We start from the raw sequence: 16,933 nt of genomic DNA, 5'->3' as shown, positions 1-16,933 counted from the left end.
TTCCCCCGGTGCTACAGTGCACAGGTCTCCAGAAGCTTGTAGCTGGTATTGTTCCCCCGGTGCTACGGTGCACAGGTCTCCAGAAGCTTGTAGCTGGTATTGTTCCCCCGGTGCTACAGTGCACAGGTCTCCAGAAGCTCGTATCTGGTATTGTTCCCCCGGTGCTGCAGCGCACGGGTCTCCAGAAGCTCGTATCTGGTATTGTTCACCTGGTGCTACAGTGCACAGGTCTCCAGAAGCTTGGAGCTGGTATTGTTCCCCCGGTGCTACGGTGCACAGGTCTCCAGAAGCTTGTAGCTGGTATTGTTCCCCCGGTGCTACGGTGCACAGGTCTCCAGAAGCTTGTAGCTGGTATTGTTCCCCCGGTGCTACGGTGCACAGGTCTCCAGAAGCTTGTAGCTGGTATTGTTCCCCCGGTGCTACGGTGCACAGGTCTCCAGAAGCTTGTAGCTGGTATTGTTCCCCCGGTGCTACGGTGCACAGGTCTCCAGAAGCTTGTAGCTGGTATTGTTCCCCCGGTGCTACGGTGCACAGGTCTCCAGAAGCTTGTAGCTGGTATTGTTCCCCCGGTGCTACGGTGCACAGGTCTCCAGAAGCTTGTATCTGGTATTGTTCCCCCGGTGCTACGGTGCACAGGTCTCCAGAAGCTTGTAGCTGGTATTGTTCCCCCGGTGCTACAGTGCACAGGTCTCCAGAAGCTTGTAGCTGGCATTGTTCCCCCGGTGCTACAGTGCACAGGTCTCCAGAAGCTTGTATCTGGTATTGTTCCCCCGGTGCTACAGTGCACAAGTCTAGCTTGTAGCTGGTATTGTTCCCCCGGTGCTGCAGCGCACAGGTCTCCAGAAGCTCGTATCTGGTATTGTTCACCTGGTGCTACAGTGCACAGGTCTCCAGAAGCTTGTAGCTGGTATTGTTCCCCCGGTGCTACGGCGCACAGGTCTCCAGAAGCTTGTAGCTGGTATTGTTCCCCCGGTGCTACGGCGCACAGGTCTCCAGAAGCTTGTAGCTGGTATTGTTCCCCCGGTGCTACGGCGCACAGGTCTCCAGAAGCTTGTAGCTGGTATTGTTCCCCCGGTGCTACGGCGCACAGGTCTCCAGAAGCTTGTAGCTGGTATTGTTCCCCCGGTGCTACAGTGCACAGGTCTCCAGAAGCTTGTAGCTGGTATTGTTCCCCCGTTGCTACGGCGCACAGGTCTCCAGAAGCTTGTAGCTGGTATTGTTCCCCCGGTGCTACGGCGCACAGGTCTCCAGAAGCTTGTAGCTGGTATTGTTCCCCCGGTGCTACGGCGCACAGGTCTCCAGAAGCTTGTAGCTGGTATTGTTCCCCCGGTGCTACGGCGCACAGGTCTCCAGAAGCTTGTAGCTGGTATTGTTCCCCCGGTGCTACGGCGCACAGGTCTCCAGAAGCTTGTAGCTGGTATTGTTCGCCCGGTGCTACGGCGCACAGGTCTCCAGAAGCTTGTAGCTGGTATTGTTCCCCCGGTGCTACGGCGCACAGGTCTCCAGAAGCTTGTATCCGGTATTGTTCCCCCGGTGCTACGGCGCACAGGTCTCCAGAAGCTTGTAGCTGGTATTGTTCCCCCGGTGCTACGGTGCACAGGTCTCCAGAAGCTTGTAGCTGGTATTGTTCCCCTGGTGCTACAGTGCACAGGTCTCCAGAAGCTTGTAGCTGGTATTGTTCCCCCGGTGCTACAGTGCACAAGTCTAGCTTGTAGCTGGTATTGTTCCCCCGGTGCTGCAGCGCACGGGTCTCCAGAAGCTTGTATCTGGTATTGTTCGCAGAGTTAATACCACACTTTGTTCAAGCTTCTCCCTGTTTATATGCTCTCTGCATGTGCAGTCAGCTCTGTAATTTTTGCAGGAGTGTGAATGAGCACGTACCTATTGGTGATGCTCGGGAACCAGATATTTCCTGTGCTGTTCGTAGGGGAAACTATTAGTTTTGCTTATAACTTAAAAGAAAAGAAGCCTAAAAACGTTTACAGCTAGTACACGGCCTAGTTTTTCATGGCACCCGGAGCCACCACTCTATACCTACAGGCACATGAGCTTTATGCTAGCATTTATGGTATTACTGTTTATGGTCTGCCTGTAAGTCCTTTTTTATGGATACTTCTACCTACAGATTCCCCACCTGTAGAACATATCCAGGATGTCAGACTGGATCTGGAAACTTAAAAGCAATGAGGTCACAGGAAGAGGGTGCTGGACTCAGTTGGCTCCACAAGTGACACCGGATGACGTCATTGAAGCCATAAAGCGCCCATCCCTGCTCACCAACGTCACTTCTGTCTCTTCCGCGCCTTCAAAACTGATCCGGCACTTTACGCGTTGAGGAATTTTCCTTACTCAAAAATTACAAAAAAATAGCACCAACGTGTTCGGGCCTAAAATATGGCATTTTAAAACTTATAGGGACTGCGAGGGACAGATGTCCATTTTGTACCCCCACGCGATTTGTCTGTGGTACCTGGGGTCCTACCATGATTTCTAGGCAATCTTCTTGCCTGAGCCTCAAACCCAAGGCCATCAAGGAGCAGGAGGCAAAACTCTTTATGGCCCGGACGAAGGAACGCAGACATCGAAAATGTTCTTGACACAGTTTCTGCTCCTCATCTCATCCTTAGGCAGGAAGAAGGAGAAGCATTCTAGAGAAGTGGTTCCCAACCTTTTGACTGCTGTGGACCCCGACGTTATCAATACTGAAACCCGGGGATCCCCACTGAATCATTATTGTATTCCGGGGACTCCCAACTGAGTCATTACTGAAAGATGGGGACATAATCTGTTAATATTATTGAATTTTCTAAGCAGTCACTGACCCCCCTGAGGAGGCTTCGTGAACCAAGGGTCCCTGGGCCACAGGTTGGGAACCACTGTTCTAAAGGTATGTCACCTCGTTGCTCACCTTCTCCTGCAGGACAATCGTCCTCTGAGTGGGCGCTTTTTGTCGTCTCTCCAGCGATCCTCCGCTCCACCCTGCTCCACCCTTGGGCCCAGCTTTGGACAGACTATTATTACTTGCACCTTTGGATCTGGTGTTTTCATCCTTCGATCTTACAACGCTGGAACCAACCTTTCCTATGTTCCCGACCCCAGGAAAGAATCTAGCAGCGTTCTTGAGAGCTATATATGCTATCCTTACAATGGCTTTGACGCCCTCCGCTGCCCTTTCGTTCCACACTTCATTCCTTTTCAAACAACTCCCTTTGGCGCAGTGCCCTAGGATCAGTAGCAGATACCACTGTGCCTTGATCTGGCTCTGTGTTTTGCTGTGCCACAGCTTATGCCATGGAAAATGCCACTACCGCCTTCACCACCCCTGCCCCCGAATTCCAGACACAGCGCTACGGATGTTGAGCCCGGGATTGCGACTCCTTGAAATATTTGGTAGGGATTCAGGCCCAGTGTAGCATTTCTCTGGGGGTTAACCACCTCAGAAATCTCTGGAATTTCAGGGCCTGTCCTCAGTCAGTGGTTTGGACACCTCAATTGTACTGGCTAGAGACTAACTCACGGGCCCTCCAGTGCTAAAGGTTGTATCCTGCTAAGGTCATGCTGAATACTGCAGATGTTAGATTTGCATTTGCCAACCACTGACTCAAAGACCAGTGCCCTTACTGAGATTCTTTTGCCTTCTTTCACCATATCAGAACCCCATTTCCTCTTACATCAGGCCTGGTTGGAACCTATTGTGGTGGCATGGGAGAAATATCCATCGACCCTGGCATTCAACCGTCTGCTAGCCTGGCGCTTTAGCTTTCCTTCCTTTCAACGCACCCTTTCCCAGAGAGCCTTGTCACGCAGGCCTCTTGCTCAGGGACTCAGTTTTGGGAGGTGCCTTCCCCTCAACTTTCCCTTCAACCTTCTCAGACAGAGAGTCAAAGTGCTTAGAAGCCTGGCGTAAGACGGCCTTTTCTGCGGGTGGTATGGTCTCCTTGCTCGCTACAGCCACTCTTTATGGGACATGGCTCAGATGTTACTTCTACATGTTCCTTCAGGTATGAAAGACTTCCTGGAGCTTATTGCGGATGGGTAAAATGGCTCTAGCCACATCATTAACTCCTGACTGGACACAGCAGACTCTGTTCACCAGAGCCACGAGTAGTTCTTTGATGGTACGTCGACATACCTGATTCTGATCGTCCAGTTTGTCATCTGATGTACAGGCCAATCTGATGGACCTCCCATTTGATGGACTGCAGCTGTTCATGGACAAAGCAGACTCTGCACTGGATTGATTAAAGGCCTCCAAAGCCACAACTGGGCCTTTGGGTCTTCAGCTCCCGACTGTAGTCAAGGACTTTAACTCCTTTTACGGCTTTGGACGAAGGTCCTCCTTTTACTTTAACCAGTTCATGCTGGCAGTCCAGCATTCACAGAATCTGCTGGTCCATTAGTGCCTGGCTCGAAGTAAAGGCAGAGGGGTCCTCCTTGCAACCCTCCTTCTCTTCCTTACCTGCGCCACAAGGAAAGCAGAGTTGGTTTGATTTCCCAGTCCCACACGAAACCTGTTGGAGGACGGGTGTCCTGATTTCTCCAGGCCTGGAAGGCCATTATTTTGGACTATGGGTCCTTCAAATTGTGTAAAAGGGCTACACTTTCCCCAGGTTCTGCCACCCATTCCCCACCATTCCTTCGTATCCACCTCCCGACTATTTGGCCATTCTGCAACAGAAGGTGGCAGCTTTCCTCTTCAAAGGAGCAGTGGAATTAATGGCAGACAAGAAACGGTGCCAGGATTGTTACGCACCCTACTTCCCGGTGCCCATGAATGACAGCAGTCCGCTTTCGATCCTAGATCTGAGGAGCCTGAACTTCTTCCTTAAAAAGGAAAAGTTCAAGAGGCTTACACTGGCTCAGGTGTTACTGGCATTGGAGCTTGGACATTTTGTCGTCCCTAAACTTGCAGGATGCGTACTTCATTACTCTATCCTGCGGTCTTATCAGAAGTACTTGAGATCTGTGAAGGGTTCTACGCTCAATCAATTTGTGCTACTATCTTTTTGGATTGACATCAGTGCATTGAATCTTCTCAAAGGTAATGGCGGTGGTTGCGACCCATCTCAGACGATCGTGAATCCCTATTTTTCTGTCTGGATTATAGGCTCCTCAAAGCCAGTCCGCCGGCGCTGGTGTTGTGCGATCTGCAGTCAACCGCACCCCTGCTGTTTGGTCTGGGCTTTTTGATCAACAAGCCTAAATCTCACCTGTAACCCTTCCAACCAACCCAGCTCAGAGGGTCTGTTCTGGACACCACCTTACTCCTCGCTTTTCCTCAATAGCAGAGGATCTGCGACATCCAAGAATCGTACTCCTAGTCCTGCATGCTTGATGGCACATGAGGGTCCTGCAGTGGTGCCTCTGCAGTCAGTGGTTACAGTACAGGGGAGACCTGTTGGGCACTATTGTGATCTCTCCATCGCTGAGGTGAAGTGCTTAGTGGGGAAACTAGGCGAACATGACTCGCAGGATGGCTCCACCCCTTTCTGTCCATGACTACAAGTGACGGGTGAAATCTCTTGGGTGGGGAGCTCATCTGGCGATCAGGGTCCACTGGTCTCTGGAGAAGCAGGTGCTTCACTTCAGCCTTCTGGAACTGCAGGCAGTCCGGCTAGTGCTAAACCCCTTCCTTCCCTCCATTGTTGGTTGGTCCGTCTGTCTATTTTTTGACAGACAGCACGACTGTGATGTGGTACGTCACCAAGCAAGGTGGGGAGGGGGAGAGTAGGGTCTTGCCTCCTTTGACACTGTGGTCATGGGCACATTGCCAAGGGATCTGGCTCGCCACCAATCACCTAGTGTGGGGGTCTCTGGGCGTCAGAGCCTGCAGCCTGAGCAGGTGTTATCTTGCTGATCATGACTGGGTCTTCTGTCTAAGGTAGTCCAGGATATCTTTGCCACTGGGGCACTCCTCAAGTGGACTTATTTGTCCCTCCGAAAAGGTTCAGTGCCAGCGGTTCTGCACCTTCCAGGAGCCATGGGGGACGTTTTTCAGTTGAGGTGGAATTTGCAGCTGCACTACACCCCCACCGCCCAAATACGCTTAATTCCTCGTGCTCTGAGGAAAATTTGCTAACACTGGGCCCAAGTCATTGCTCCATGTTGACCTAGAAGGGTGTGGTACACAGACCTTTTGCGTTTCTCTGTGTGTCCCTTCTTCGCCTTCCATTCAGGCCAGACCTTCTCTCCAAGTTGGCGATAAAGTTCTGCACCCCAATCCCTGGGATTTCTACCTACATCCTTGGATGAGCAGAGACAACTCCGCTCCTTTCAGCTGAGGTGGTAGACATCATTGTATGTGTGCGTCGCTCCTCCATCAGGTCAGCTTATTCTGGGAGATGTGGATCACTTGTAGGCCTGACTATCTAAGCACTGCAGTGAGCTCTTTCCCTTGCTCGGAGGGGATGTGCTGCATGCACTGTAAAGGGTTATTTAAACGCCTTGTCTGCATTCCTGTCTCTCAGATCAGCTGTCCCCTGTTTTCTTAAAGGCCTGACTCATCTTTTCTCTCCCGCTTCCTTGTTGGTTCCTTAATGGGACTTAAGCCTAATTCTTAACTTTTTGATGGACACTCCCCACGAAAGAGGAGGAACAGTTGTAACCGATGGACCCCAGGCGGGTAGTTAACTACTGTCTGGATCACACCAAGGTGTACTGGTTGAATGACCGGCTCTTCCTTTGCTACTATGGTGTCAATAAGGGTAAGGCGGTACAGAAAAAGACTATCCCAGTGAATACTCCACTGCACTAAGACCTGCTACCTTGTCCATGAAAGAGCTGCTAGAGGGGCATGTGTGCCCATTCCACCAGAGCCAAGCCTCCCACTTCTGTGCTTGCACGAGGCATCCAATTACAAAAATCTGTAAGGCGGTGACGTGAACTTCCTTGCACACCATTTCAAAACACTACTGTCTAGAGTGAGAGGTGCATAGGGATGTACACGTTGCCAGGTCCATCTTGCAAGATTTCCTGCTTTAATCATCCATCAATCCTCCTCTTTCTGGTGGATAATTCATGTGCCTGCTGATTCCTCACCAACCTATCCACTTCCCCATTTGATGCATGATTTAAAGGGGGCGTTAATAAGATTTCATCTTACATTGGCTTTGTACTTCAATCCTTCCTCTGTCTCAGTCTACACTCCCTCCTCAAAGGTGCAGAAAAACATGGAGAGTAACTGACGGTGTGTCAGGGTGGGCACTTTCTGGCCTCTGGTGTTGTCGGATGTTGCTTCTGTTGCCAACTGAATCCATCACCCTTCACTGGTGACCTCATTGCCTTGTAGTTTCCAGATCCAGTCTGATGCCTGGAGTATGTTCTACAGGGAGGAATCTGCAGGTAGGAAGTGTTTTCCAGAAAGATTGTTACCACTGGTAAGTAAGTGTTTCTTATGGTGCACGACGAGCAGTCTTAAATATCAAGAGCTGCATAAAGAGGGGTTTAAATATGCAATATATCTGCCTCCTACTGCTCCCATTATGCATTCTGCTACGTCTGCCAGCACACTGGCATTGATGCCTGGCGACGGGGCGGGCAGTCAACGCCTTCTCAAAACAGAACCCAGCTAGACCTAATATGCTTTGTGCACAAATCTTACACCAGTGAAGACGAACCTCCCTTTCCAATGGCACAAAAATGCCGCAAAGGCACCATTCGGTTGGATTTGTGTTGGCAGTTGCACATATATCACTTTCAGTGCCAGCCTATGAAGAAGAACCACTGATTTCTTAGTGCAGTTTTATTGTTGCAGTACGGACAGCAGTCCTAGTATTCTTTAACCCTGTACTCTCCTTGACGAACGTCTAGTACCGATCCACGTATGTCCTCCATGTTGTTAGGTCGAACATAGCAGCGCACAAGCGCTGCTTTTCCGACGCGTTGGTATATATCTGGGCTTTTAACCACGCGCACTGCACGCTTATATCAACTATTTTGCTTTTTATTTTCAGTTTGTGTTGCAAGAAAAGTCCAGTTAAGAATTTACAACACTAATAGCTGTAAGTCGAGCAAACGCGAGACCCATTGCATTGCAAATGCTTGTTTTTCTGTCATCACTGTTCAGCTCTTGCTCGCCAGGAGGCTTTGTTCCCGTAGGGGTCACTGAGGCTCTTTGCTTGCGGCGGGGTCCGACGGTTGTGGGATGCGCCTTTCATTACGGCCTAAGAGAAACCACTGCAGCAGAGCCTCATTCAAAACTACGGAAAGGAAAACCATTATTAAACGACAAGAAACTCGTACAAGTGGAAAGGAAATGCCGGCAGGCGCACGTCTGTGCTACCAGAGCTAGTCTATCCACGTGACGTGTAACATCTCCACCAAGTACAGGGATGCGGAAAACTGCAGACTTCCAACATTCCCAAAGCCACCCGCCACCCACCCCTTCCGGCATTCCCATGTTCCCAAGATCACTCTTCCTCAGAACACTATCTATTTCACTTTCAGAAAGCTAAAAAAAATCAGTTATATAAAGTGTCTCTTAAAATACCGTTTAATTGCATTGTGCCAGCCGAGTTCCCGGACTCCTACCTAAGAAGTCCCACTCGAGCGACCCTTCTGTAAACCCTCGCCCCCCGTGTTACAATTTCACCATTGAATCACCCCCTCCGTACAGCCTGTTTCTCTCAGTGGCGTAATGACAATTAAGGGGGGGGGGGGCAGCAAGGGACATAGAGGGCCCCTTTCCAGATTTAATCAGACATTCTCAGGCCTGGGTACTCCCTGGGTCACCGTGGGGGCCATTGCTACGCACTGGTTGCTTTGTAGCTAGATTCAATCACCAATGCACTCAATATATTTCATTGTTACTGTGGGCTGATTGTCGAGTTTTGAAAAATGTTCATTGCACTTCTAATCAGATACAAAAGAACTGTGAATAAACACTATTTGACAAGGTTTGATGTTTTGCTGAATTGCAGAAATTGAAATACTTGTTTGATTTCGGCACAAAAAATCCGCTGCAAGTAACAGGCGGGGTTTCAGCATACATTTATTTAACAATGTATTCCAAACCAGTAGCACTACCATACAATTGTAGCTTTCATGTGTAGGTGACAGCGGTATAAGCGTTCGGGTGGTAAAGCCTGCGCCGCTCTCCACAGTTTCACAACCTTCTGTTCTTAAGTTTGCTTTACATCCTACATTCTCAGAGATGATCCTGTTCAGTAAACACCTAGGGCACCAATTGACAGCAAATATCAATTCTAATCATACACAGTGACCTTTGTCAACAAAAGCGTGAACCCTTAACACGGTTGTGCTACCCAACCAGTCAAGGTTTTGTTCTTGGAGGTGTTGAGAGGCTTTTTGTTAGCTCAGTAGAGATTTTGGATAGTAAAAAGTAAGAACACGTGGTGCTCTCTCATGGCCTGATCACGAGTCCGGCAGAATGATATTACCATCTAGGATTCTGCTCTTCCTGATTTAGTGGGCCGGTTTCCCAACACTCCAGAGTATTGGTGCAATGTTAGCAATGTAAATTTTGCATGCAGAGTTTGCACCACAGCGCTACTGTGCAACTTGTAATCGGGGCCTTAGTGGTTTGCCATTTTTTCCACTTTTTAAAAAGAGCAGATGGACTTTGGTATTCAGGTAGAGGTGTTCAAGGAGTGACTCTAGCAACAGCTGCTCTGTAGCTGATGATTGCTACAACTGGGATTTAACTAACCGGAGTGCTATAAGTAACCCTTTGACACTGCCATTTTAATCAGTGTTTGTGTCTATTATTGTGCCTCTTTAACATGCTTCATTAAAAGATTGCTGAAAGAACATACAATGACACGTACAATGGCCTGCCATAGAGGGTAAACGTCTTGTGAAGTAATTCACTGTGCGATGATTTGAGGTCAAAAGGCATGTGCTTTCACTTTTGTTATCCCGTGATTCTGGTGATATGTTGCGACTATGGGTGGCTCCTTAGTTACTGTTGAACCTTTTCTGCTTCAGAGATTCATTAATGGACTGGTGCACTATCAGTATTGGTCGGATTACTCATCAAAGTACAATCCTAGAGACTTTTTACATATATATCGAATTGGTGATTTTCGGAGCCAGGGAGTTTGCTAATACCCACACAAATATGACACCACAAGGAGCTGAGATCAGAACAGAAAACTGATTTGACAGAGGTCTTTTAACCATGAGCCAGGATTGCCACCTCCACCTATGAAGTTTGACTAGTAAGTAACACACCATCAATTTCAATTCACTGTGTAAAACGTGGAAGGCGTCCTAACCAATGTTTAATCAAGTTATTCTCACTCTGCACCAAACTCTAAATGGAATGGAAGCCTGGACAACAGAACAAGTTTCCCTAGTTTGTCAGAGACTTAGAACACCTTGAGACTAACCAGTGCTTAATTTGTAAATAAAAACTTGCTGGTGCCCAAAGATTTCCTCTTAAACACGCGGCTGCTGCAATTAAATGTGCAAGCACAGAATACTGAGGCAGCGTAATCCTGAAACAATCTCGGGTCTCTTCAATCCATTTACAGCCACTCCCTTCCCCATTCAGCTCACTCTTGCAGCTTCCTGCTTTTCCCCTTTTCTGACACTTTTTTTTATTTTTCTCCTCCTCCATCTTTCCCATGAGTGTCTTTTGCTCGCAGTAAATGCTTGAGGCAGAAAAAAAGTGCCGGCCCTCAAAAATAAGTGCCGGTGCCCCGCACCTGAACCACCGCTCAAATTAAGCACTGGGACAATTGATGAAGCAGTGCTGAAGCTTAACAGGAGGGTATGAACCCACCGAGTGGTTGAATGTGTCCTCTGCAGAGGCAGAGAAGGAATCCATTGTACCTGATCTTGCATGCAGACACTGGAAGTGTAGTCCACTTTCGCTTACAGTGTGCTGCAGCCTGCAGGTCCAGCAACGGCAATTTTTCTGTGAAGCATTTTGGATACTTTTATATAGTAGCTACCTCTTGCTTTTCAATGCGAAAAATGTGTCATAGAAACTAATGACTTCTTTGGTAAACAAAACAAGCATTGGTAAGGTCATAGGTCTCACCTATGCAAGCTGTTGCCTTTGACTTTGTTTTAGCCATGCTGCTCAGCAACATGGCTGAAAGTGTTAAAACAAAAAAAAAACACAAAAAACTAGGACCCAGGCAGTGCTGACCGAGTTAAAGCACTTTGTAATAAAATTGCTGGTGGGAGGGCCAGCAACTCTGATGGTGGAGTGGTGAAAGTGTTATCCTATTGGAAGGAGCAGGGCAGATTTAAATTAGGATGCTCAATAGCAACATTTTCATTGTTTGCTGCAGTTAGAGGAAGAAGGTAAATGGAAGCGCTTTAGTTATGTGCAGGACCACTGAAATTATATGGCAGGAAAAGACGAAATTATGAGGCAGGGTTGACCAATTTATGTGGCAAGAAAAGTCCAGTTATGAATTTAAAATGCTAATAGCTTGAACTGAACAAGATGCGAGACCTGTTGCATTGCAATTGCTTGTTCTCTTTTGAATTTGCTGTAGAGAAAGTTAATCTCATCCTTTTTTTATTTTAAGATGCTCCCATCATGCCATAATACGAACATGACATTTAATGGTTGTAATAGTTTCATGGTTGTATAATACAGCAATGTGCTTACCTATTGTGAACATGTCTGTTTGAATTTTGTCTTGTTCTTCTTCTTTTTTTTTTGTTTTGTTTAGCCACCAACAGCAAAAATGCACGCCATCATTGAACGGACTGCAAAATTTGTTTGCCTGCAAGGAGCGCAATTTGAGATCATGCTGAAAACCAAGCAAGCACGGAATTCTCAATTTGATTTTCTCCGATTTGACCACTACCTTTATCCATACTATAAGCACATCGTAAAAGCAATGAAGGAAGGACGCTACACTTCATACTTGGAAAAAAAAGAGGAAGAAAGAAAAAGTAAGGCTTGTTTCAGAGTTTACTTAGTTGCAGTGCACCTGCTTGTTTATGTTTCATGTCCTTGGAGATATAGGATTATCTGTTTTTTCAATGCTGTGGTTAAATCTTGCCCTACTCTCTTTTAATGTGTATAAATGAACCTTCGATCACATAATTTAAAACAGATTACTGGTTCTGATAGGTGTCAGTGGTTTAATGGCAGAACCCCTCTGTGGCGCTTGTGTCTGAGCTCGTCTTGTGTGGTGCCTAACTGCATAAGCCGTAGGATTTGTCTGTTTGTTTTTTGTTTTCGGAGTGTGACAGTTGCTCTTTGCCCAGTGGGTTCTCACATGATGTGATTTTTGGTGCTGTGCAATGTCACGAAGAGAAGGTGCGTGCTGTGTAATGTATCCTCTTCATCCATGGGTGTTCATGGTGCGAAGAGGGGCTGAGTAGTTGAGGATGTGAAAGGGTCTGGCTAATGCCTCTGTTCTAGCTGCTGATTCTGGGTTCTGCTTGGATTCTTCTGTATGACATTTTGATGTTTCTGCAGGTTGACATGGTACCTTTGTTGTTTTAGTGAGAGTGCGTTGAAGTATCATTAAAGAACCCTTCGTAGGAAACATGGTTTTATTTATTTTTATTTCAAGATCTACTATTTTGCAGCAGGAGCGTGACGTAAGGGGCTACAGATTAGTACGTTGGAAATCCACAAACAAATTATTGGCAATGACAATAGGTCTGGCTTTAATATGCCTATAAAAACAGGTGTTCACATGTTGCATGCAGAAATGCTATTTGCCACGTCAGTGCCAGCCCTATTGGCTTTGACAGTGCTAAGAGAAATGTTGTTAAAGAAAGGGATTCGTTCCTTTCTAGAATGCTAATAGGAGATAAAGAATTAAATGTGGCTAACGGTTTAATGATTGGGTTGTACTTTTCAAATGTAAACAGTCCTTCATGCGTTCCATCAGCAGCATTTTTAGAAGAAGGAATAATAAGATGGTTAGCCAATCATGGGAGGAGGGGGGGTGGCGGGGCATCTTTGGGTGGAGCCAGTACCTACACTGGCTGTGTGTGTGTAAGTTTTAAGTAAGACTACTTTTAATTTAATTTCACTACCTTTCCCTGACTTGAACATTTGTTTAAAAGGGAGTGTGCCAGCACCTCAATTGCATCAATTGCGAAAACTCGAAGCACGCTGACTCGGGGAACAGCGGGGTGCTCCACATTACTTATCTTCATTGAGAAACTTCCAAACTGCAGCTCAAGAGCCAGAGAAAGACATTGAAAATTACCTTTTTAATTGCTAAGCGTGAGCTGTCCTGTGTGTAGTTGTTTTTCTCTTTTAAAACTGCATTTAGGAGGCCAAGGCCAGTGCTTGGATGCTTTGCTCATCTGTTTTGGCTCGCCAGTCCTCCTGGAATAGGGGCAGAGCCAGAGGTTTATCAGGTTTTCCTTGACTTGTCACATGCTTCCCCAGTCTGCCTGTCAGTGTGCCACAGCTCTCTGGCGCGAAGGTGGCTTGCGCGTCTTTCTAAGCACAGTAGTTAACTAGTGCTGTGAACATTGCGTACTGGCAGAAATTTTCAAGCTCCTTTTGCTCTCATCCTTGTTGTTTTTCCTTGCATTGTAGTCTAAGGGTATAAGGCACTGTTATCCTTTCCCTCTTGTGGAAATCTAACCTTTTTGTAGCAAGCTAGGCCATGCAGTGTGGAAGTTCATGGATAGATTCTTAATTTGGCTAGTGATAATATGTGGGGCGTGGAGGCACCTTCTTGTACAAGTATGTAAATGTAGTTTATTATTTTCCCTGAGATGTTATACTTTTTATACAGAGAACCGAGATCATGACTGCATGTTTTGCTTGCTTATGTGACGGTGTGGCAATCGATTGAGATTCCAGGTTCATTATCTCGCTGTTATCAAAATTGGAGTTGCTATTATCTACAAAATGCATTGTGTTCACACTGTAGCTCCTGTCTTCTGTAATCAGTGCGCAATACTGACATCCTAGAGGCTCAGTTCTTTAAAAATTACATTCATTTTCAAAATTATCCCTTTATTTCTGTCTTCAAGTGCGCAGTCATTTTGCCTTCAGAAAGTACACCTTTTAAGTGTACTGTTTGTATTTATTTATTTAGCTGTAGTACAACACATCATCTTGCCTTTCAGAAATGTTACTCAGTGTGTTCAGTTTGACTGGTTTTGAATGGCAGGTCTTGGTGTGAGAAAAAAATCAAACAAACTGGGACTTTGTGATATCCTCTCAGATGTGTTCTACTTCCTGTTTCCTCTAGTTTGTAGGAGGTGCTATAACAAGATTACAGACATTGTAATGGGTAAGATGACAACAGAGGAAGTTGGGTGTACTTCCTCTTTGGTATCAACCTCTTAAGATTGGCACATTGGTAGAGATCTTTTCAGAGAAGTCACCTCTTTATTTTGGCCTTCATTCACCAGTGACCCTGTTGGCACAGTCTCAGTGGGTGTTAGCTTAGAGCAGCCCCGTGTTCCTGGTGTGCACCAGTAATCCAGATTCATTTAACATTGGTGCAGTGTTGGTAGCAATCTTCACAGAGAAATACCTCTTAATGTTTGCACCATATAGGCGGAGCCATGTTGGTTTACATGGGTGCAGTGTTGGGGCGGGGGAGAAGTCTGCAGCCACTCCCCTGTCCTATCCCTCAGCACTGACTGGCTCTACTCCTCTTTTATAGCTCCTTTCCTGCCTCAACTCTAAGCCCTAACTCAAGCACAACCTTCCCTCAGTCCTCATGTCACCCATGGCTGCTCCTCTGCCCATTCCCTCAACCCTAAGCCCTAGACGTGTCTTTTCTGTTCTGAACCCTAAACCACACCCACAGTTGCTCCTTCCCTTGACCCTTATTTCCTTATACCTTGCTTCATTCTACTCACAAAGTTTGACTTGTGATTCCTATTCTATGAGATCTTAGTGTCCCCTTGAAAAAATCCTTGTGTTGCATCTATTTGGATTTATTAATGCTCCTTGTTTGTGACCTAAAAAAAAAGTTGTAATTGCTCTTATTGAAAAGTGCATTTGGTACATTAAATTGCACTACAACAGCATGGGCAACCATATTTGCAAAGAGAAGTAAAAAGTACAGAATACTCATCTTGGAGTGTCTTTTTCCTGGTGGCAACCTCATTATTTCACTATGTCTGATTTGCAAAACTGTTCAGGTTCTCTACTCTTCAGATATTCCCTTATAAAAATCGCTAGCACGGTAACGCGTGTTATAAAAACTGGAAATGTATACTTAGTGCTAGTTCTTCAGGCTGCAGTCCATTAGTGTGAAGATTTTGGGAAATGTTGTCACACCAAGGCAGGAGATTGGTGTGACATTCCACATTAACACAATACAAGGTGCAGTTTAGACTTGCAGTTAAGCAGTTTAACATGATGGCCTCAGTTTGTAGCCGCTATTTGAGATCTTTACCCTGTGGGTCATAATTGAGATTTGTCTCATGGTCCATTGAATTAGGTATCTACAATTGTCATTGCTTCATCAGTCAGGCTATCCGATTGTGAACGCACATATCTGGTACGCTTGTTTGTTGATGAAAGACAGCAACCAAAGCTGTGGAGGTTTATTTATTTAAACTTAAGCTTGAGAGATACAAAGCAGACTGCTTTCAAAGTATACTCTGCCAAACTGGTGCAATCTTCCTATACTATTTGAACATTATTGACATATATTGAAGTAGCTGAGTCAGACACGCATTCCTGTGATACATTTTATAAGTTAAGCTTAAGCTAAACGCAATCAAGAATCTTATCAAAGCATGAATACATTCCCACAGTGCTGAGGACAGGCGCAGTTTCAACATCTGCTGCTTGTTGCCCCTTCTTCTCTACCTCTTATGTACCTGATCCTTGAGTTCTTGAAAACAAATAGGAAGCTAACAAGAATAAAGCGTGCATGGACTTTCACCCTCCTTGGCTTAAGTGCAAAAAGCAAGGGTTTGTACAGCTACAGTGTTCATGAAATCATGATGGAAACACAACCAACAAGGAGATCAGATGTTCCTTATCACATGTATGGTCCCACAAGAAATTACTTTCCAGAACCTCGGTCGACTTCGAAGAACCATTCAGCTGACGCTGTTGTACTTGTTGATATGCTTTGCAGCTACCAGCATCTCAAATGAAATGTTTTCCTGGACATCAGTAGCACTTGCAAGCACTTTTAAAGCTGTGAAGATATAGTTTATACTGGGGAGCACACACAGTAAAACATCATTATTGTGAGCAAAAGCTTAAAATGTTTTTATAATGAGAAAGCAGTGTTATCTTGAAAGCGGACTGTGTCAGCTAAGACAAACACCTGTCAAAAACATTGTTAGTTGTGTGAAAGTGATGGCAAAAAGTCCCATTCAAAGTGGCACTGGCCTGGGTAATCATTCTTTCAAGCAGAAGCTCAGAATTCTGAAGCTGAAAAGTAGCTGATGCTCGAAGCATGTATCTATGCTGCTTCTGGTAGTGGAAAATTTGAGCCCTTCTTGCAGAATCGATAGAAGGAATATCCTGCTTGTGGACTTGACTCTGAATAATACGTTTTGGACTGACTTATAGACAGGAAATTTAGAACAAACATTTTCTTTTCAAACACAACTCAGAAACATAACATTTAGTTTGTGTGCTTCAAAAATGGTTGAAAACAGAGCGCATGCTTCTATATTTTAAATATGTTGTTTTGTTACCTAGAACCGGTGTTCACAGGAGAAATGGATGAGGATGAAGATGACGAGGAATACGATGATTATCTGCACCCTAGCCTTTCTGGATCCAAGAAGTGCAGCAGGCTTGAAGAACTTATGAAGGTAACCTAGATGTGAATAGCCCCTTGTTGTTTCCTGAGGCCTTAACTTTGTAGTGATGTTACATGGAGTCCTACTGCAGCTGGGGTGTCTAGGTATTGGTCAGTGTTTGTGGTGCATGTCCATTGGAGGGTGGTCATATTCATACTGGAAACTATGTAATTTCAGAAAACTGACCTGTCTGTCATGTTTTGATAGAGAACATGAGTTTCCATGCGTGCTGCAAAGTATTCTT

At 46.0% G+C, this 16,933-nt stretch overlaps 1 protein-coding gene across 4 annotated transcripts in view; it reads left to right on the top strand.

Annotated features, from left to right (window-relative positions):
• The window catches only part of SFSWAP (splicing factor SWAP), a 474,828-nt gene that overhangs the window by 10,740 nt on the left and 447,155 nt on the right, over nucleotides 1-16,933 (top strand). For all 4 annotated transcript variants that reach the window (XM_069215345.1, XM_069215346.1, XM_069215348.1 and 1 more), the window contains exons 5-6: nucleotides 11,652-11,877; nucleotides 16,586-16,701. In XM_069215345.1, coding sequence (XP_069071446.1) covers nucleotides 11,652-11,877; nucleotides 16,586-16,701 — 342 coding nt within the window. The remainder of the gene's footprint in view (nucleotides 1-11,651; nucleotides 11,878-16,585; nucleotides 16,702-16,933) is intronic.

Source organism: Pleurodeles waltl, chromosome 11, assembly GCF_031143425.1.
Source record: "Pleurodeles waltl isolate 20211129_DDA chromosome 11, aPleWal1.hap1.20221129, whole genome shotgun sequence".
Lineage (NCBI taxonomy): Eukaryota > Metazoa > Chordata > Amphibia > Caudata > Salamandridae > Pleurodeles > Pleurodeles waltl.
Note: the sequence above shows the minus strand (reverse complement) of the source record. Positions and strands in the feature narration are given on the sequence as shown.